We start from the raw sequence: 22789 nt of genomic DNA, 5'->3' as shown, positions 1-22789 counted from the left end.
GGAATAATTTTGGGTCACTTGAAACTATCCATACACTGTGTTAAGAAACCTATAATAATGCACGATGCTGTAACTTCTCATTTAAATTAAATTAAACACTTAACCTGGCAGAAGTACATACAAGCCCTTCTTGAGAAATCAGAAAATGTCCCAAGATACCACTATTCATCAGGACTCTGAGGACCACACCACAAGGTGCATAACACTGCGTCTACTGGTTCTAAAGCAGAAGACATTCTACTTTCAGTCCTATTCAAAGTATCCCGAGGTTTTGATCCAGCTTGTTGGTCTGACACCCCAGCACTCAGCATTTTGGATTTCTGGCTCATGTTACTCCTGGAACATGGACCTCTTATGCCCGTAGCTGCATCTTGACTACCCCTATTCCACCACCAACCCAAGGAGAATGCAATCTCCACTTTCTCAGCATAACACCTAGTACATGAACTCGAATAACTCTATGACTTTAAAGGAGGAGAAAAGCAATAAACTAGTTTCAAGCTGTGCAGTGATTTTTTTCAGTATATTTTTAAAATAGGCTAATGAGTTTTTGTGCTATGCACACAGTAGGCAGTCATGTATGTTTTAATAGATTTTTCAAACAGGGCTGATTTTTCCAAGAGTAAGCAAATAAATGTTTCTTCCAGTACCACAAACAGACATTAATCTAGGAAAGTGAAAGTATAATCTATTGCAAGTAAGGGAATAAATCATGCCCTCTTTCTGGCCTTTGGATCCATTTAAAATCTGTTGCTTTCTGTGTATGTGGTGTTTTTTTTTTTTAAATATGCTTTTATTAATTTCAGAGAGAGGAAGGGAGAGGGAGAGAGAGAGAGAAACATCAATGAGAAAGAATCATTGATCAGCTGCTTTCTGCATGCCCCCGACTGGGGATCGAGTCTGAAACCCGAGCATGTGCCCCAACCATGACCTCCTAGTTCACAGGTCGACGCTCAACCACCGAACCACACCAGCCAAGAGTATGTGGTGTTTTATATTAACATAGGCCCCTGCAGTTTTGTTTCACATTTCTCTGACACCTTTTCTTTAATACACTTTTAAATAAGGGCTTGATTTTTCAATGAGATTCTTTTCCTATCATATGTTCCAACCCAGCATCCTACTTCTACGTTAATTCCCCATAATGTTTCAAACATTTACATGATTGAACAAATACTGTACTTTTCATTAAATTTCCTCTATTATTTGGACTTTTCAGTTTGAGTATATTTGTATTAATTAAATAAATTTTCATTATTTTTCTTAATAACTTTCACTGCTTGCTCTTCAAATTTCACTTTAATCCCTAGAATCTCTTTTTAATCTCCCCAAATTCATGTTCCATTTCATTATAATGTCTGGCTAGATTTACTAACTAGTTACATAAATATAAGTGGCATATATGAGCTTTTTGAAGCAATCTGTACAATCACAAAGACTCTAAATTAAATCATTTGTCAAACTATTTTCTATTTTCTGCTCATTGTAATAATTAACTAGAATCATTTTTGCCTCGATCTTTACGTACCTCTCTAATCCACTTTTTTTTTTTTTACTTTGTTCAACAAGCTGCTTTCACTCTCACTCTGTTGGCAATAATAAATTTTCCCTGAAAATATGTTCTTCCTAACTCATTTTCTCTAAGAGGTTTTTTAAAAAGTTTAATACAATGCTAACAATACAGAAAGAGCCAAACTCCTTTTACTAAAACTTCATTCTCCATGATTTATTTTCATCTCCATTTATTCTTCTGTTTTACTCAGTCATGATTTCTACTCTAGGAAATCCCTCCTCTGGTCCCATTCACTTCCGCTCAATCTCTTTCAATCCAATCCCTTCCCATCCATGATCTAGTCCATAATCTGATCTCAAATACCTTTCAATCATTTCTTCCACATTCATCTTAAGAAAACCCTACTGCAATCTGGCCTCTCCCTCTCTCCCAAATATGCCACGTTCCCTCCAGGCTACAGTTGGGCACTTGCCCTTCTCCCCTTTTCCAGCTTCTTTTCCCAGTTTCTCCAGAAAAGCCAACCTGCTACCTTCCCTTGCAGGTCGTTGGACAGAGGTATGGATTTTATTTTTATTCTCTAACTTCCTCCAACCCCCATTATTCCTGGGTCCCTATCATTCTCTTCTTTGCATTTCAAAGGCCTCCTCTTGTTCCAAAGCATGGACAAGCCTCTGCCTCCTCCTCCTTGATGAGTCATGCACTGTTCTCATCCTAAACTTTCCATTATTTGTCCTTTGTGCTGGCCTTTATCTTAGTTTGGTTCATGCTGCCTTTGAGAAGAAATAATTCTTTGGCTATTTCTTTTGCCCTATTTCTCCATGAGCATCCTTCAGGCATATAACAAGTGGACAGATCTTCCACATAAAATATCTGGGTTACATTTTTAATTCTATACTCTTCCTCCCTGGGCCAATAATAGAATGGATCTACAGAAAGAACAGACATTCAGTTGTTGAATGGGAGAAATGTTTCCCTCCTTATTCAAAAGCAGCCCATCTGACTAATTAAAGAAATATGTCAAAAATGGTTCCCAGGAAGAACCCATATGTCAGCCCAAGAGTTAACTATTTTGAAAATGAGAAGAACCACTTTGTCTATTTTTCAACAGAGATTGAGAACAAAGGAAAAAAGGAGGAACAAAGAAGAAATAAATCAGAATTCAAGCTGAAATATAGAAATCTCTAGCTATATCAGTGAAATGGGGAAAATATATGAGCTTAGAACTGTAGTGAGGTCAAAGCCAGTAGGTATATGTAAGGTTTTTACCACGTTTCTGTTTTCCATCAGCTTTTGACCAAAGCCATGTCCCTAAAAGGGAAGATGAGACTTTAGAAGGTGATGGAATAATGGGGAGTAGATAGAAGCCTTTGGCATGATACAAATAATTTAAAATACTGTGTGTACTTAGAAAATAGGAAAGAAAAAACAACCACCAGTGGGCACTGACATCAATGCTTTGTGAGAACGGACTTCAGAAACTACAAAGCACTATTCAAATACAGGCTCTTTATTACTACTTGACAGAAGTGCAAATGCCTCTCACCCACTGCTGGATAATAAATGGTGTTAAGTATGTCCCACTACCTCTCCCAAACCCATAATGACAAGAGTAGTCAAGGGGAAAGGAACAATGGAAAGAACATATGTGTTCTTGTAAATGCATGTTACCCCCTACAAAACTGAGCTCCTGTAAACTCACGTAGTAGAAATGAGAGGCCCCCAGAAGCAGAATCTGTCTCAGCATAGCTGTCTGCACAAAAGATCAAGTAAAAAAGTGTCAATATAAGCAAGGCAGCTGCTCTGTTGGTTTGGGGGCCCACCTTTGAGTCTTCAGGACTTTCCATTCTCCTTAGTCAACTAATCCTATAATCTCTGAGAAATATCAGACTAAAGAGTAACAATATATAGGTGGTTTGGGTCCTGAGTCTCCTGGAGACAACAGCATTAATTCCTCCCATATAAACCCATCATAGCAGTTCAAATAGGGCACCATCACAAATGATTAGAAATTCCTCATTGGTTCACTCAATAAACACCTGCTGATGCTGAACCACAGTTGATATTGTGGGTATCAAAATGTCTTACTCATTTTGTAAGTACCCAATATTAATTTTCTTCTTCTCTCTTTTTAACTGAAAACTTTAACTTCTAGCTTACCATCTTATAGGGAACAGAGAACAAGTAAACAAATAAGTCTGTTGTGGTGCAACTTGTAACATGATATATGATATGATGCAATGTGATATGTTATGTGTGATTTGATATAATATGTCATGGAGTGACAAGAGCAAGTGGCATGTTAACTGAGTCTTAGGCAATAGTTGGCCTGGTGGACACAACAATATAAAGAAATAAGAGATAATTACAGTCCAATGGCTTTGCATCTCAAGAAACAAAATAAATATTTCTTCTGGAATCTAAGCCAGTTGATTTAAAAAAAGGTACTATCAGTTGAAATGGAAATACTTATTATTTGCTTTTCCTTAAAAAAGAGCGGTATTAGAAGAAAATTCAGAGCAAGCTAGAGAAACTAATTTTTAATAGCAATCAAATGCAAAAGAAATTCTAAATATCTGCCAAAAACAAGGCTAACTGAACTATTTTTGAAGCAACAAAAAAAAAAGACCCCTGGGCGAGAAATTTTATAGTCATCCTCCTTTCTAGGTCGAACTCTTTTAGAATGAGACAAAGAAAAATCTGGACCTGGAATAAGGGGAAGATGCTAGGAATCTAGTCACCACACTGACAGAGATTTGTTTAACAAACAGATGAAAAGCCAGAGCAATCAGATATCACAGGAAAAGGGAATAGATTGAGGGGAATAAATGAAAAATTATGACTCCAGAGTAAAGGATGATACATTTTTAGAACACCCATTGAGTTAAGTTAGGTGGAAAAGAGAAAAATCATTAGACTATGATAAAGGAAAGAACCGTTTTTCATGTTTCTCCACAAGAAAACATTCAGTTTGCCCTCCAAAGATTAAATTTGATATTTTAATGTGTCTGAACAAGCACTAAATGAATTCTGAAATTAAAGCATTTCTAATACTCATTCTATATAGCTCAGAATGGGGAGGGGGAAGAACAATGAGAGTTTCTGCAGAAAACCAATGACTTGTTTTGGTTTTTCTTTATTAAGCATAATAAAGGAAATCTTAAAAGAATATAAATAGAATCCAAGAATGCTAGAGTTTTTGTGTGTTGTTGTATTTTTAAGAAATGGAAAAGCAACATGCAGAAAAGATCTTAGGAAGTACACAAATTTCATTAAAATGTAATTGGACTTGCAGGAACAATTACCGTGCTGTGCTGTAAGGGGAGCTGTTGGCACATAAGAGCCAAGCACACGCATGAGCTCATCCAGCAGCCTCGGCAAGACCCACTTCCAGCGAGAAGCAGTCATGTTTCAACACCTCCAATTCCCTAATGCTGACAAGCTAAACAACTTGTTTTGTCTCTGGGAGCTCTTCTCTGGTGATTAACTGCTTATGGTGAATACTAATTATATGAAAGTACAGTATTGAAGAAGTAGTGTCCTATTTCCTCTACCTACAGCCTCGACATATCTTTGAATCTGGAAGCTACTAGGTAAGAGCCGCTGCAAACCAAAACCAAGAAAGACATGTTCCTCCCCCTGGTAAACAAATGGATCTCCTCCTACTTTTTAGTAGAGCACAGCTCACTAACAAGAAACCTCCTCTAACCTCTGGGCTCCAAACCAAATCGAATTACAAAATGAAGTGAGTGTTTTAAAGTCCTGTCATAATCATATGGATAAATCCGCAGCAAGAGTTTGTGAAGTAGTGAACTCTCGCTGTCCTCAATTCCCCATGTCCCATGCTGAAGATTTACCCTAAATTGTCAGTTCTTAGGAACTGCACCTCAGATTAAAGTCTTCTCACCAGGGAGCCTATGAGAATTTGTTCTTGTGTTTTAAATCCTAAGTGCTTTGTTAAACCGCCAACACCGCAAAATTAGAGACCATTAAACAATATAAGGCAGCAAGTGATTAAATCTACCAAATACACATTCAAAGCAGCTTAAGCTACTTTTTAATTAAAAATAAAATATCACTGGCTAAATTCAGATGTCTTAGCTATCCAGAAAAAGTTAGAAGTCTGTTCAAAATGCAAAAAGCTGCTGATGAGCCCAGATAGAGAAGGAGAAATAGAGTAGGGGGTGGACTGGGGAGGTGACTCCTTTTGTCCCCGAGCCCAGGGCTGGCAGGGCCTGGAAACGCTGACCCGGTTTAGCTGGAGGACATGAAGGGGAAAGTCACGGCTGTGCTGCAGAGTGGGGACTCTGTGGTTGCTGATCAAATAAGCTTTATTAGCAAAGGCCTCAGAGGAGACAGAGTGTTCCACCTTCTTGGCAAGGGGAATGAGTTGAGTAACAGCATTGCAGGAAGTGAAGGCACTGGAGATGTATAGATGGCCAAAGGAAATATCAGTGCTGTATTTAAGTATAGCTTAAACTCATTGATAAATAGTTCTTGAAGCAATTATTAGCATTTGGGGGGAAAGGCATGGGGGCTTTGTGTTAATGGGATCGCTTAGGATTGAAAGAAATTTTTACTGTAAAGTTAGAAATAAATAAACATTGTAGCTTTAAGTTGTTCCTACTTGTTTAAAGTAAAGCAAAAAGGGCCAGGGGGCTTAGTCAACGTTGGGCAGGAGGCCAAGAATCTGAAGATCAGACTTATGGCTGGGATGATATCATTCACTCTGAAGTCCTGATACTCTTCCTAAAACATGAGAAAATTTACTGGTAAAAACCTTACCTCACCCACAGTTTTCTTATTTTTAACTCTATTTTTTTTCCTCTCAAGAATAATTTTCCAAGTCTGCTTTCTGCCTTAATATGTAAATGTTATGAATTTACATTTAGCTTCCAACATGGTCTTACCTAAAAAGCTTGCCCTAAAGTAAAGCACAGGCACTTGGTAGCTACAGGAATACAAGACGTGATACTCATATTTAATCACTTCGGTTGCTGCTGTGGCCTCAGTCACTTCAGAATCATCCAGGGGTAACTCTAAAGCCTCCTGAAAAAAAGCAAAAGCAAAAACACAATGTTTGTCAAAAAAAAAGGAGTCCATTAACCTGGAGAAAGATGCAGTTTTCTTCTTGCAGAATAACAGTTAAATAAATATAGAACCATGAGGTAAGAAAAAGGGAGTTTCCCACATTAATGTTTATCATTTGAGTCCTGGGTAAATAGTAAAACCAGAAAACATTAGCATTAAGTAATTCCAGATTGCTTTTGAGAGACAAAGCAGTTCTGGGCATAGAAACAGGAAGGGGTGGGGGAAGCAAAAAGATCTATTACAACAGCAACTCTGAAAAATCTTTACTGTTCAATTTTAGCAGCAAGATGATGGCTATACAAGCAACCTTCTTCCCTACCTGTGAAAGCTAAAAACATCCTAACAATTGAACAAGAGGCTGTGAAATGTCCCTAAAGATTCTATTGTACTTGCCAAAAGATGATTCATTGTGTGCTGAACAATTCCCAGTTCCATTTTGAATAAGAAAGTTATTTTGCAAGAGGTTGATTTTGTTAGGTACATTTCAAAACCTGTGCTGAATTTGTTTTATTATTGTGCTGTCTTTGGTATATTTCTACAATAAATCTTGATTTATAATAATAGAGGAGAAGGCAAATATTAATGCCAACTTAAAATGGGGTTTTGTGAGCAAAGATGGCTAGAGCCAGTTCATGTCTCACCCCATCATTCTTTACTGGTTGAATTTTTAATGATGTGCGAAGGTTTCTTAAGAATGTATCTAAACGTTTAGAAGCAATTAAATGGACATGTTGAGTCAGAATCTGATTCCACCCACATTCATTATTTACTTGGATTGAAGAATTTCCTTTGAAATTAATTTAGTAGAAGGAAAGAAGCAGGTTGGTTTGGCTCTTTGTACCTCTCATTACAACAGTAACTGCGACAATGAACAATCAGAAAGAGCTACAGGAAGGATTTCAAGCTTTATCAATATGAAATAAGGATCCCTGCGGAGATAAGTAAAGCCACACACTACTCTCCAGATCTGTATCTGCTTTACTAATTCCCCACTCACCAGAAGTTCATTGGGGGAGATAAATCACAACTGGAGGGAGATGGTTACAAAATAGTTTTTCACTAAACTCCCATAGACCCTATCAGTTAAACACAATGAATTAAATAGCCAGAGAGAAACCACCGAGATAAATATCCAAATACAGAAAATTAATACAGCAGCAAGAAAGGTTTTTCTGTTTGTTTATTTAAATTTGCATTAGGCAAAGGTATCTATACCTTCTTTTAAAGCAATTCTTTTAACCAAATTCTTTCTTTTTGGTCAATGATTGGGTTGTTTAGCATTTATCATTTCTTTTCTTTCTCAACATTATAAAACAGTATACCTTTGTGATACAGAATAATTGCAAGTGCTGCATAAATACATAAAATGAAAAATAAAATTCCTCTCTACCTACCACTTCTATACTTCAGATTTGTAACCATTCTTAGCAGGTCATTTGTGTATTTTTCCACTTAAAAAAATTTCTTGGTATATGAATAAATGCACACACATACAAACATCACCCATCCAGCCACCTACCACCAGTTAAATCATGCTGTGTATACATATGTTCTTGATTTGATTTTGCACTTGTGGACATCCTGCCATGTGTGTCACATCAGTGCTATAGATTTTGCTTCTTCTTTTAATGGTTTTATTTTATTGCACTGTGTGACTATGTCATAGTTTTGTTTTTAACATTTCCACATTGCTAGATATTTTAGGTTGATTATAATTTCCTGCTACTCAATTTATGCTGCGATGAATTTCTTAGCCCACATATCCTCTATCACACCTCTGTTTTCTATGGTGCAGATTCCTGAAGGAGGCATTACTGTGCAAAGGGTGTGTATACTTTAAATTTCGATAGTGCCGATCTGTCCTCAGCAAAACAAATTCCCAGCAGAAATGTATGAGAATGTTCTTTCCCATAGCCCATAAATACTGAGTTATTTGTGTTTTAAATTTTTGCCTATTCGATGAGTTTTTAAATATCATTGTTTTAATTTCTAGTTTGTTGATTACTAGTGAATGTGAACATCTATTCATCTGTTTATTGGTAATTTGTATCCTTTTGTGATTTCCATGTTCTTTTTTTTTTTTTTTAAATATATTTTATTGATTTTTTACAGAGAGGAAGGGAGAGAGATAGAGAGTTAGAAACATCGATGAGAGAGAACCATCGACCAGCTGCCTCCTGCACATCCCCCACTGGGGATATGCCCGCAACCCAGGTACATGCCCTTGACCGGAATCGAACCCGGGACCCCTCAGTCCGCAGGCCGACGCTCTATCCACTGAGCCAAACCGGTCTCGGCGATTTCCATGTTCTTATCCTTTGCTTATTTTTCTGATATTTAATTTTTATTTTTCTTATTAAATTATATAAATTCTTTGTATATCAAAAATGATAATTTATTATTGGATATCTATCTACCTAATAGTATATACCCATCTCCATAGAAAAACAGAGGTGTGCAAGATTATATGACATATATATATATATATGTGTGTGTATGCATATAAAATATTTTCACTCAGTTTTTTTTTAACTTTGTTTCTTGTACATTTTATCATAAAGATTTACTTTACTTTTTTTAAATATATTTTTATTGATTAAGATATTACATATGTGTCCTTATCCCCACGTTACCCCCTACCCCCCCTCATGCCCTCACCCCCCCCCCCCCGTTGTCCGTGTCCATTGGTTAGGCCTGTATGCTTGCATATAAGTCCTTTGGTTGATCTTTTCCCCTTACCCCCACCCTCCCCTACCTGATTTACTTTACTTTTATGTAGTTACTCTGTACCTGTCTTCATTAAAAGGCCTCTGGCTACTTCCCACCTCATCCTTAAAATTTAAAAAAATATTAAACTCCTTTATTCTACACACATACTCACACACATGCACATGTTTTTAAATTTACATTTAGATCATTAATCCATCTAAATTTTGTTTTTGTTATGGTGCCAGGTAGGAATTTTTCCCAGATGATTTCTAATAGTCCATCTTTCCCATTGATTTTTAATGCACCTTTACCAAAAATTAGATTTGTGTGTGTGTGTGTGTGTGTGTGTGTGTGTGTGTTTATTCCTTATACTTTTCTATTGAGCTATTTCTCTTCTTAGACGATCACTGTTCAATTCTTAAGTAAATACTGGAGTCCTTAATTGCTGCAGAAAACTACAAAAATAGACTGCTTGAGATTCAGTCCTGCCAGGAAGCATAAAATTCCTGGAAAGAACGTTCTTTGTCCAAACTTAAATTAAGTACTCAGGCATGTGCTGGGGTTGACACCAGGTACTTGGAACTGGTGATCAATTAGACATAGATCTAAATTCTCTGGAAGAGTTAGGAGGCCCAAGGGAGAGGTGACAGAAGAAACTTCTTGAGGAACCTGTTTGCTCTCACTCCAGTCACCATTCTCACCGGCAGCTGCGTGCTTTTCTGAGATTTGAAGGCTGGAGTGTTACTCCTCTATTGGGAGTGTTGTCAGTTCCCTGCTCTAAGAAATCATCTATTTGCAAAGACATTTTTGCATACTTAACTCATATTAAATGATTTTGCATCCTTGGCCTGCGGGCTTTTTCCATCATTTGTGTTCACCTTTAAGATACTCATGCAAATATTATCCCTTGAAGTCAAGCAATTTAGAAATTACAGGCTTCTACATATTTTCTGTTTCCCTTTCCAAAAGTGTCAGATAGATTTAGAACATCAAGACTAATATTCTTGTATTATTCATCTTTGTATTTCCAGTGACTCTAACACAGAGCTGAGAACTGTAGTAAGCAATATTATCTCTATCAGTAGCAGATCTGTTTCCTCCTGCCTAAGTATACGATAACAAACTTCATAGATAATTTACCAGCAACTTCACCTCCATCGCAAGCCTGAAAAAACAAAAACAGCAAATGAAGGAGTAAAAATGCAAAAGATCACCAAAGATGATATACACATGACAAATAAGTATAAGAAAAAGATGTTCAACATCATGAGCCATCAGGGAAATGAAAATTAAAACTACAATGAGATAGCACTCCATATCTATCAGAATGACTAAAATAAATAATGATACCTTCAAATGTTGGTGAAGTTGCAGAGAAACTAGATCATTCACACATTCCTGCTTGGAATATAAAACCATATGTCAGTTTCTTATAAAACTAAACATGTACTTATCACAGAACCCACCAATTATACCCTTGGGTATTTGTCCCAGAAAAATGGAAAAACCTGTATACAGCAGTTTTATTCAGAACAGCCAAACTGAAACAGGTTAGTTGTTCTTCAACAGGTTGTGGTTAAATCAGGTAACTGTGGTATATCATTCCACACTACTCAACAATGAAAAGAGCAAACCTGACATACACAACCACCTGTGAAGTCTCCCAGGAATTACGCAAGCAATAAAAGCCAATCCAAACAATAAAATACCTAGCGGTAAATTTAACTAAGGAGGTAAAAGACCTGTACTCAAAAAACTATAAGACAAAAAAAGAAAGAAACTGAAGAAGATACAAATAAACAGAAGGTTATACCATCCTCAAAGATAAAAAGAAGTAGCATCATTGAAATGTCCATATTACCCAAAGCAATCTACAAATTCAATGCAACCGCTACCAAGATACCAATACCAATTAGGACAAAATAATCCTAAAATTTATATGGAATTACAAAGACCCCAAAGAGCTATGGCAATCTTGAAAAAGAAGAACAGACGTGGAAGTATCATGCTACCTCATATCAAACTATACTACAAGGCCATGGTAATCAAAACATCATGGTACTGGCATAAAAACATACACATAGATCAATAGAACAGAATAGAGAACCCAAAAATAAATCCATGCCTATATGATCAACTAATGACAAAGTAGGAAAAAATATACAAAAAATATAGTCTCTTCAATAAATGATATTGGGAAAACTGAACAGATGCATGAAAAAATGAAATGACAACCTTTTCATACAACATACAAAAATAAACTCAAATGGATTAAAGACTTAAATATAAAACTTGAAATCATAAAACTCCTAGAAGAAAACATAAGCAATAAATCTTTGACATTTCTCTTAGAAATAATTTCGTTGGATATGTCTCCCCAGGCAAAGGAAACAAAAGAAAAAATAAACAGATGGGACTACATCAAACTAAAAAGGTTTTGAACAGCAAAAGAAACTATCAACAAAATGAAAAGATGACCTTCTGAATGGAAAAATGTATTTGCCAATAATACATCAGATAAGGGGTTAATATCCAAAATATATAAAAAAAACTCATACAACACCCAAAAGACAAACAATCCAATTAAAAAATGGGCAGAGGATCTCAACAGACATTTCTCCAAAGAGGAAATACATATGACATATGAAAAGATGCTCAACATCACTAATCATTAGAGAAATACACATTAAAAGAACAATGAGATATCTCCTCACACCTGTCAGAATGGCTATCATCAATAAAAGAACAAATAAGTGTTGGCAAGGATCTGAAGAATAGGGAACCCTCATGCAAGGTAGGTGCGATTATAAATTGGTGCAGCCACTATGGAAAACAGTGTGAAGGTGCCTCAAAAAAAACTAAAAATAGCATACCATACAACCCAGCAATTCCATTGCTGGGTAATTATTCAAAGAAATCCAAAACATTAATTTGAAAAGATATATGTACCCCTGGCATTATTTATACTAACCAAGATATGGAATCAACCTAAGGGTCTATTGATAGACCAATGTGTAAAGCAGTGGTACAAACATACAATGGAATATTATTCAGTCACAAAAAGAATAAAATTTTGCCATTTGCAGACACATTGATGGACCTAGAGGGTATTATGGTTAAGTAAAATAAGTCAGACAGGGAAAGACAAATACCATATGATTTCATTTACATGTAGAATCTAAAAAACAAAGCAAACCAACAAATGAAACAAACTCATAGATACAAAGAACAAATTGGCCACCAAATTAAAGGGAGTTTGGGGATTAGTGAAAAATGTGAAAGAAATTAAGAAGTACAAATTGCCAGTTATTAAAATAATCATGGAGATGTGAAGTATAGCATAAGGAATATAATCAATAACACTGTAATAGGTATGTATGGTATCAGATAGGTACTACATTTAGCAGGGTGATCACTTCATAAGGCATATAAATGTCTAATCACTGTGTTGCATAGCTGAAACTAATACAATATTGTATGTCAACTGTAATTGAAAAATTAAACTAAATCCTCTTGAAACAAAACAAAACAAAAAGATTACAGACTGTATGGTTCCATTTAGGTAAGATTTTTGAAATGATAAAATTTTAGAAATAAAAAACAAAGATGTAATGTGGGGGGTTATGGAGGGAAGTATGGTTACAAAAGGGCAAAATGAGGAATCCTGTGGTGATAAAACAGTATTTTGACTGTGGTGGAGGATACGGAAACCTACACTTGTGATAAAATGATATAGAACCACACACACACACACACACACACACACACACACACACACACGAGTACGAGTAAAACTGAGGAAATCTGAATCAGATAAGTAGACTGTATGGATGCCAATATCCTGATTGTGATACTATAGTTTTGCAAGATGTTGCCACTCGGGGGAATTGGGTAAAGGGTACAGGGGATCTTTCAGATTATTTCTTATTATGCATGTGAATCTATAGTTATCTCAAAATTTTCAATTAAAAATGAAAAGGAAAGAAATAGTGAAGCAATTTGAAATTTTGTTTTTTAAATAAAATTTCTAAGACCTCAAGTGCTAACAAAACAGATGGCAGAGGGATGAAATAGCATTTAAGGTCTGGGAATAGCTTTAAAGTAACACAGGAAAGGGCCAGAGGGCAGAGATGTGGGAGAGGCTGATTGGCCATGGGGTGATGATGGTTGAGGCTGCTTGCTGAGTCCATAGGTGCTTTACCATTATTACACCATTGCGTACTTTTGTGAATATTTTAAATTCTCCAAAATAGGATAAATTAAGGTAAAAGTTTCTGATACCATGTTACAGTATACTCCAGTGAACAATTCCATCTAGCCAACACACTCACCTTGCAGATATACACAAGGTCCAGAAAGGTTGGTGGTGTCCCCAATGTCACCAAGTAGGTGGAGGCACAGGTAGAGCCATAACCCATGTCTACTGACACTGAAACCATTTCTCTTTGAACAATATTATGCCACTCCTTAACCATTACTATAGTTAATTTGAACTTACGTTCTGGACCACATAATGTTAACATTTTTGGTAAGTTTGATAATAGTTATTATTTTTATTCTTTTATTATATTTCTTAAGGATTTGGGTATTTTTACATTAAGAGTTATTAGAAAAAAAAAGTCACGTGTACATTTATTTTCCTCAAAGTGCTGCTATTTCATTAAATGAGAAGATACCTGTGTTTAGGAAATTACACTCATTCAAGGAGCTAAAAGATTAAGTGGTTCACATTAATTATAGAAACCTTGATTTTATTTAATTCAATTAACAATAAGTTGACAGTGATCTCTCATTTAGAAAATCTGATATGAATTAAGCTTTGCAACTAAATCCCATTAAACGGGGATCATGCTGGAGACACTTTACAGATATTTTATTGAAAAAAAAAACCCAAATGGTATATTGGGCTTAAGAAATGAGATCCCTATCTCTATTTAGCCTGCAAGGAAAAGTAATTGAAGGAAGAAAAACTTTTCTTCTATCACTAAAAATCTCTATTACTATTACTGAGAAAACATAAGGAGCTTTATTCATAATACCCCTTGAGGAAAAGAGAGTCAATTTGTTTATCTTCTACCAGTCAGATCTTCAATTCAGACCTCACATTAACAGATCAGAATCACAGCCTAGAAGCCCGAGTGGCACAGGGCAGTGCTGGTTCTGAGTGGACACAAGCCATCTAATCACAATGGAAAAATGGGTTAAGACACAAACTTCGTGTGATTTCCCTGAGCCAACAGCCTTTCCATATATTCAGAAATGATAAGAACCGTCAAAGCCTTTTGACAAACCACTGAAAAATGAATCCCTTAAGAAAAACTTTTAATTATTAAAACAGATATGGTGAATTAGAAAAATAATCTATGTGAGATTCCAGTAAGCAGGCCCTTTTTTGTTTCACGTGCTCATCATTTCACACCAAAGTGGTCTTCTCACTATCTTTACTCCTAGAATGACTCTTTTTTCATGATCTCTGTGGCTTACGTATGTGACTGTCACAAGAGCGTATTCTTTTAGCAACTGTGAATGTAGTATCTAGAACACCAGAGAGGGCTCAACACAGGCAGCCATGTGTGACAGCATCTGGAGCGACCATGAAATAAGGGGTGGTCAACAGGACGATCCCAAGAATAGCATCTCAGCGAGGCTCCCCTTTCCCAGTAATATCACTCCTCCTGATTTTTTTTTAAAGGAAAAAAAGAGGCGCCATTCTTTGCTCTCCCAGATCCGTCAGAGGGGAGTGAGCTAGCATCAGCATGGCCAATGTGGGTTCCCGCTGAGAGAAAGAATCTGTCTCCTGTGGGATTAAATCCTTTTCTGCAGCCTGGCAAGCCCAAGGGCAAGGCAGGAGAGGACACAAAAACCAGCCAAAGCATCTGGCAGATTTCTGGTGTTTGCATCTGTCTCCATTGTACTTCTTAGGCCCTGCTTCCTTCAGGACAGTACAACCGGTTGAGTTCAGAGCTGGGCAGCCAGCAAACAGGCTGAGTCCAAGGTGGACTGCAGAAGAGGCTGTGTCTTAGGCTCCATGGCAGAGAGACAGTTCCCCATAGCAGGGAACAGTAATAACCCTTAATAGCACCCATCATATGCCAATGACAATTAGTTCATAAATCAGAACAAGAGATAAAAAGGCATTATGTTCTGGGGAAAAACCAGAAGGGCTCAGAAGGATTTTTAAAGGAAAAGTTAGGTTCTTCTTACCTACTTCTTAAGATTCCTGGGCAGTATTAGCAGAATAAGGCTTCGAACATCAGAATTCATTATGGAAATCATGACTAAGTAAATACACCTGGGATTCTGAGCTTCAGACTCAATCAAATGTATTTCTATTCAGAGCTACCCTTAGCATGCTACATAAGAAAGGCCAGCATCAGTTACAAGGGTGTACGGTTTTTCTAAGCACATTCGTGTACATTATGTCATTCGCTCCCCTGCTCTAGGTCACCCAGCAAGTAAGAAACGGCCAGGACATAAACCTAAGTCCTCAGGCTCCTTCACGGAGCCAAGACATTCAGATTTCGGGGGGTAGAGAATGTTAAACGTATGTCCTCTCGGGCTCCATCCTCACACTTCTGCTTTTGAACTCAGTAGTTCTGGGATGGGACTTCAGGACCCACCGTATCTACATCATCCCAGGTGATGCTAATGCAGGTGTCAGCAGACCACTCCAGGAAGCCTTGCCTCACAAACACGTAAAGGGTCTATCTTAGGATTCTTCAGTTAGGATAACACAGTCTGTGAGATGACAGCGTCAGGAAAGCCCAGTCACCAAGACTCAAAATTATGCCACAACCAGTTCGCCCTCACTGACTGCTCATCTCCATCTCCAGGAGTAGTGCTGTCTCAGTCGGTCTCCTCTTGGTGGGAGCCCAATGCGCCTCCACTAACCAAAGACATCAACTCAGCACCCCCACCCCCAGGGACCCAGGCTTTTTTGCTGGCCCTTTCCCTTCTCCTCCTGTCCAAAAATAATATTTCATGTTCTCCTCTTCCTCTGAGTTGATTAATTCTCACTAAAGTATCAATGGCCATTAATGCCTTAGTATGTTATTCCTTTATCAATCATGACATTCAGCAGCAGATATGTAGCAATAACCCTAATCAAAAGGAATCTTTAAAAGTGAAATCTGGGGTGCCAAAAGGGGTAAAATTTGCATGGTGCATGTAACTACCAATGTGTAAGAGTTACCTTATACGCCACTCTACATTTTAACTCCAGAGACAGCACGTCCTGGTGCTACAGGGTAACTCAGTCTCCACTGGGCTTTCCTTTGCAGAGAATTATGAAACAAGAGTCATCTTTTATACAATATCCTCTCAGAAGTATGAACCAATTCATTGGCATCAGATTTCTCCTCTCCGTATTAAACAAGCCTTGCTCTTCTGATTTTTCTTATGTGCCTAGTTCCAGAGGTTTGCAAATGTTTTCTGAAAGGACCAGATAGTAAATAGTTTAGGCTTCGTGGGCCATGAGGTCTCTTCATCGGAGCATGAGTGCAGCCGTTGGCAACATGTAAACAAACAGTGGTGGATGTACTCCCGGGAACCTCATTTATAAAAACAAGCTGTGGCCCCTCGACCCGAGTGTGCCCACCCCTCCAAGTCCACCTTCAGGCCTTCTTTAATGTCGTTTTATTGTATTTTTATAAGTAGTAAGCAGAACCTGGCTCTCCATTTGGTGAACTTTCCCCTTTTCTGTTTTTTTTTCTATCTTCGGATGTCACGTTCGATTTCCTGAAGGGATGATAAATTCTGAGCCTTAATAGAATGATGATAATTGAATCCAATAGGCTGAAGTTTGGCTGCAGTCATTTTCTAAAGTAAGAGATAGCACTCCCCTAATTTAAACAAGTGAGATTTCTAAATGTCTTGATGAATAAACTGCAAATTCCTTTAGCATATGAATAAACTTCTTTGCTCAAATCCACAAATGAGTAAATTTCACTGCCAAAGAGTAAAAATGATAAGGTCTTGATAAATAGGCTGAAAGGCAAGCACCGTAGTAATCCAGAGGCTGTGGATCCTACAGCACAAGGAAACATCACATCTAAGAATGAGCAGAGAACTGTCTTAAAGGAGCAAGTAAGCCATCGGCTCCTTCCATCAAAGCTTTCTCTGAGGTGTGTGGCTGTGAATGGGGCTTTATTAGTTTGCTTGTTGTTGGTGTGTGTGTGTGTGTGTGTGTGTGTGTGTTTGTGTGTGTGGTGTTTTTTTTTTTCCTTTTTTGTTTTGTTTTGTTGTTTTGTTTTTGTTAACCAGGAGAGTCCTCTAGAAACTTCCAGAAGAACCTACCTCATGCCAGGCAGGCACTGCACCTATGCCGGGACAAAGACTTGGTGCTGCTTTTAAATAATACTGTTTCAGCAGCAATGAGAACATGCTGAAAATTCTCATCTTTCTACCGGGTATAAGGATACAAATCCAAATCTCAGCTAAAAATATCCAGATATTAGAAAAGCACAGTACAGTCAAAGGTGGCAAAGGGCATGGAATTTGGAGTTAGACCTGGGTTCAGTCCCTGGCTTTGCCACTCACTGGATGGGCAGATCACTTAATTCTTGTGAGCCTCCGTTTCCTTACTTGTTATATGATGGTAATTTCCTCCCATGCTTTCCTTGTTTAAAGTTTATTAAACAAGATAAAGTGTAAAACTGTCCCATAATAGGTATGTTGATTAACTTATTCATTAATTCATTAATGTTACAGGGTATCTTCTATGTTCTAGGCCAGGGGTTGGTAAACATTTTCTTAATGGGCCAGGCAGGCCCTAGGTCAGTGATGGCGAACCTATGACACGCGTGTCAGAGGTGACACGCGAACTCATTTTTTTGGTTGATTTTTCTTTGTTAAATGGCATTTAAATATATAAAATAAATATCAAAAATATAAATCTTTGTTTTACTATGGTTGCAAATATCAAAAAATTTCTATATGTGACACAGCACCAGAGTTAAGTTAGGGTTTTTCAAAATGCTGACATGCCGAGCTCAAAAGGTTCGCCATCACTGCCCTAGACGGCTGTTCAGTGGTTAGAGCATTGGCCCATGGACTGGAAGGTCCTGGGCTTGATTCCAGTCAAGGTCATGTCCGTTGGTTTAGGCTTGATCGCTGGTTGGGGCGTGTATGGGAGGCAACCAATGGATGTGTCTCTCTCACATCAATGTTTCTCTCTCTCTGTCTCTCCCCCTCCCTTCCACACTCTAAAAAAAAAAAAAAAAAAAATCAATGGAAAAAATATCCTCCGGTGGGTGAGGATTAACAAACAAAAAAAAAATGGGGCCAGACAGTAAATATTTTAAGCTTTGTGCACCGTTATGTGTCTGTCAAAACCACTTAACTTTGCCATTGTAGCATGAAAGCAGCCTAGACAATATGTAAATTAATGAGTGTGGCTTTGTTCCAATAAGATGTTATTTATGGACACTAAAATTTAAATTTCATATCATGTTAATGTCATGAAACATTATTCTTTTGATTCTTTTTCAACCTTATAAAAGTTTAAAAACCATTCTTAGCTTGTATACAAAAATAGGCAGCAAGCCATAGTCCCACCCTTGTTCCAGACACTGTCTTAGGCTCTGGGAAGAGAGGGGAGAGCAACAGACATTGTGCCCTAAAGGAGGGAGATATGTTAAATCACCATACAAATAACAATAAAATTATCATCACAATAAGCCCTACCAGAAAAAATGCACAGAGTCCCCAGGCTATATATAATTTTGCCACATCTATAAATTTGGTGTGTGAGATTTTAAACTTTTTTTGTTTCAGCTCTTTCACATGTTAACCAGTTGTATATAGCACCGACCCTTTTGATGTCCTACTCACATTCCCCGGGGTTTATTTTTAGCTTAACGATCGTACCATCCACCCAGAGAGATTTTCAGGAACTCCAAGTTCACCAGACTGCATTATCACCTAGAACTTGTCACACCTGCCACCTGTAACCACCCAAACTTCCTCTTAACAAACTCTTCTTGCAGCCTACTAAAAAGTCCCCTCGTATGCCTAATTCTGTCCACAAGTCCTCCTGCCCTCAGTGACGGTTTCTTCTTGAGAATGCCCCTCAAATTTTTTTCTCAGCTTTGCTCATTCTCACATGTACATACATGTGTGCCATGCGTGTGGACAGAGCACACACACATTCACTCACCCATGATTACTGAGTGTCTACCATGCACTAGGCATGGTGCTGCCACTGCAGAGATGCTGGTGAGCAAAAGAGACACAATCTTTGCTCTCACAGAGCTTATAACTAGTGGGAGGGTGGGGAAAACAAATCATTGCATAAACAATTATTTGATTATAGTGTTGCACATGCTGTGAGAATGTAAGAATGCATCTCGAGGCTTTATCTGGTCTGGGGCCAGGGAGATACTTCTGCTCTACATTACACACACACTCCTTAGCTTGTGAGTGCCCGGAGGACAGCCTTACACCTCTCTTATTCACTCAGGTCTCCCAAGCATCCAAACAGTATCTGGCATACAGTAAGCATTCAATCAGTATTTGTTAAATGAAATAAATAAATGGAATGAGTATAAACTGTGTGTTCCTGTTTCCATCCTATACACTGTCTGTTCCTATTTCCATTCTATAAACCAGAGGTTGGACGGACCTGCAAGCCCTCTGGGTGCTGCATCGTCCATTTAAAGACTCTGCTGGAGACCCAGACCCTTGTTAAACAACATTATGGAGAAGGCAAAGCTGGTCTTCGGCATCCCCTACATCTAGCATGTCATGACCTTGTTTTCCTATTTCACACAAAGCTCCCTAATTCCACCTTCCAATCTGATCTTCAGAGGAAAGGGATCTGATACACCTACCAATGTTACAGGCTGGGCGTATTAACCTGGCCAAGAATCTTTGCCATTGAAGGGAAGATTTCTTGAATAGGGAAATCTCAGTGACCATGCACTTCCTGTAACAGAGACCATGGCACAGCAAAGGCTTGGGGGGAGAGCGGGAGTGGGGAACAGCAGCACTAATTTCTCTGGGACCCTCAGACCTTCAGAACAAACCTGTGGGTGACCACCTGCTGTGTGAACTGAGGAGAAGGCCTGTCTTACCAAGGCTGGTGCAAAGGGCATGTGGCCATCACTAGAGCCGCATAATCTATCTCTGAGGTGACAGAAATTGCTCCTGGAAGGAACTATGTTTGACTTCCAATTACTGGATCCCCATTTCTCCCTGTTACTAAGCCTGGGTTTTCAACCACTTTTTCTATTTGTAATGCTAATGATAAGTCAACATTTAACAGAAGTTTCCAAAGGAAATGAAAGAAGCTTATGCTGGTAATACTGCATTAATATATTTTCCTGATTACTTATAATGGTAAAGAATTATTTGCATAGAAGAAAAATGCTAATTTTATTAAAGCGCTATTAGATAAGGCTCTTAGACCAACTTGCAGCATCCTAAAAAATTATACAGAGTGACTGGATTTGTCCATTCTAACCTCTTTGGAACCATTTGCCTGCAGTTACCACACTTGAAGGAAAAACCAAATCCAGCACTGACTTGTTTCCTAAATGAGTTGGGGAGTTGTTGTTAAGAAGCATCTGCTGTTTCATGGCATTCATGTAAAAGCATTCTTGTGCCGCTATAACGGACTACCCAGCAGATGTTTCAGAGCACTATACCCACAGCAATACGTGTACCATAAAAAAGAAAAGGCACTACAACATAATTAATGATTTCAGTTCCTCTATAAATGAATTTCACTTTTTTTTTTTAGAATGGATTTAAAGTTGTGTCAAGAGCTTCAACTTTTAACTCAAGCAATTCACTTGCAAGAAAGTGAACCCAAAAATCATTTCCAGCAATAAATAACAAAGGGTCAGACTCAGCCCTACACCCAACAGGATGAAATCTGAGGGTGTGAGAAAGGCTTCTCCAGATAGAGTCACCCTGCCACTTCCCCACAGATCAGCCAGAGAATTAGCCACTGCAGGTCAGCTTCTTTGTGGCCTAAAGCCAGGAGAATAAGCATTTTCTCTGAGACTGGGGGCAAATACTGAAAATACTAAGATTTTTAAAATCTCAGCCAAGATGTTCACACTGACAGTAGGCTCACAGTATGGGAGGTGGGAACAGGAAACAGCAACAGCACCAGGAAAGCCGGTAATGTGTATCAACATGAATAGTGGCAGCTATAAATTGGTAGCATGTTCCTCTTATTCTAAAACCCCTTAACTCTAAGAAATTTAAAAACATGAAAAATGGTGGTTAACAACCCCATGAAAGTCTACAATAATACTATCCTTTAAACTGAGATCCAGGCTCTATTTGGGGTCCATGTCTTAGGGTGGGTTATGCCCAGAGAAGACCTTGGGAGGAGGATTTGAATGCAAGTAATCTATGTGGTAAGGGATTTCAGGAGCACCCATAGGAAGTGTGGAAGCCAGGTAGGGTGGGAAAGAAAGCAGTGCAAGGTACATTAGTGAACACATCACCACGGTGGGCAACCAGGGCTGTTGCCCACTGAGAACATCCGGGACACTGTGTGGACACACTCACAGTGGTCCCACCTGAGCGATGAGGAAGTTGAAATGCGTATTCACCAACTCCCACCTGTAACTGGTTGAGGACTGCTCCCTTCGATGCTGACTACTGGAATTGCAGGGCTCCCTCATGCTGAAGGTAGAGCCATAGGCGCACACATTAGACACTAGAGCACAAAGGAACAGGAAGTGTCATGGGGACATGGGTGGGACTAGAGATCACTGCTGCTGATCTGGACAAGGCCTAAGGACGGTGTCCAATCCCTTAGTCACAATTCTCAAATCCAGGAATCTCTGAAATTTTTTGAAAATATATTTTCTCATACGTTTGGCACCAAAACTCATTAAGTTGCAATTTGTACATGAGACTTTTTGGTCTTTATTTATTCTATGTTTTATCAATATTGTTTCACTAAAAATATATTAATATCTTTGAGCATGGGATGCTGCCCAGACACCACTAGGAATGTAACATAATATAGAATTTACTTTTATAAAATTACACTAGAGGCCTGGTGCAAGAAATTTGTGCACAGAGGGGGTGGTTTTCTCAAACCGGCCTGCACCCTCTCCAATCTGGAACTCCTTGAGGGATGTCCAACTGCCGGTTTAAACCGGCAGTCAGACATCTCTCTCTCAATCCGGGACCACTGGCTCCTAACTGCTCACCTGCCTGCCTGCCTGCCAGCTACTAACCCCTCTGCCTGCCGTCCTGATCACCCCTACCTTGCCCCCTGCCAGCCTGATCACCCTTACCTTGCCCCCCTGCCAACCTGATCAACCCTAACTTGCCACCTGCCAGCCTGATCGTCCCTAACTGCCTCTGCCTCAGCCACCAGTCTGGCCTCCCTCTGTGGGAGGCGACCTGGCAGATCAGGGGAAGGCACTGTCCCCATTACCCTGCTGCTGCTGCCACTGCTGGCCTGAGCCTCAGCCCTTCGCAGCCACTGCAGCTTTGTCTGGAAGGACGTCT

The 22789-nt window shown here is 38.6% G+C and overlaps 1 protein-coding gene across 4 annotated transcripts in view; it reads right to left on the bottom strand.

Moving 5' to 3' along the window:
- Positions 1 to 22789, bottom strand: part of ATG10 (autophagy related 10) — a 202562-nt gene that overhangs the window by 62152 nt on the left and 117621 nt on the right. For all 4 annotated transcript variants that reach the window (XM_081089467.1, XM_081089469.1, XM_081089468.1 and 1 more), the window contains one exon: positions 6421 to 6559. In XM_081089467.1, the coding sequence (XP_080945593.1) occupies positions 6421 to 6559 (139 nt within the window). The remainder of the gene's footprint in view (positions 1 to 6420; positions 6560 to 22789) is intronic.

Source organism: Myotis nattereri (genome assembly GCF_964212035.1).
Source record: "Myotis nattereri genome assembly, chromosome: 4".
Taxonomy (NCBI): Eukaryota; Metazoa; Chordata; class Mammalia; order Chiroptera; family Vespertilionidae; genus Myotis; species Myotis nattereri.
Note: the sequence above shows the minus strand (reverse complement) of the source record. Positions and strands in the feature narration are given on the sequence as shown.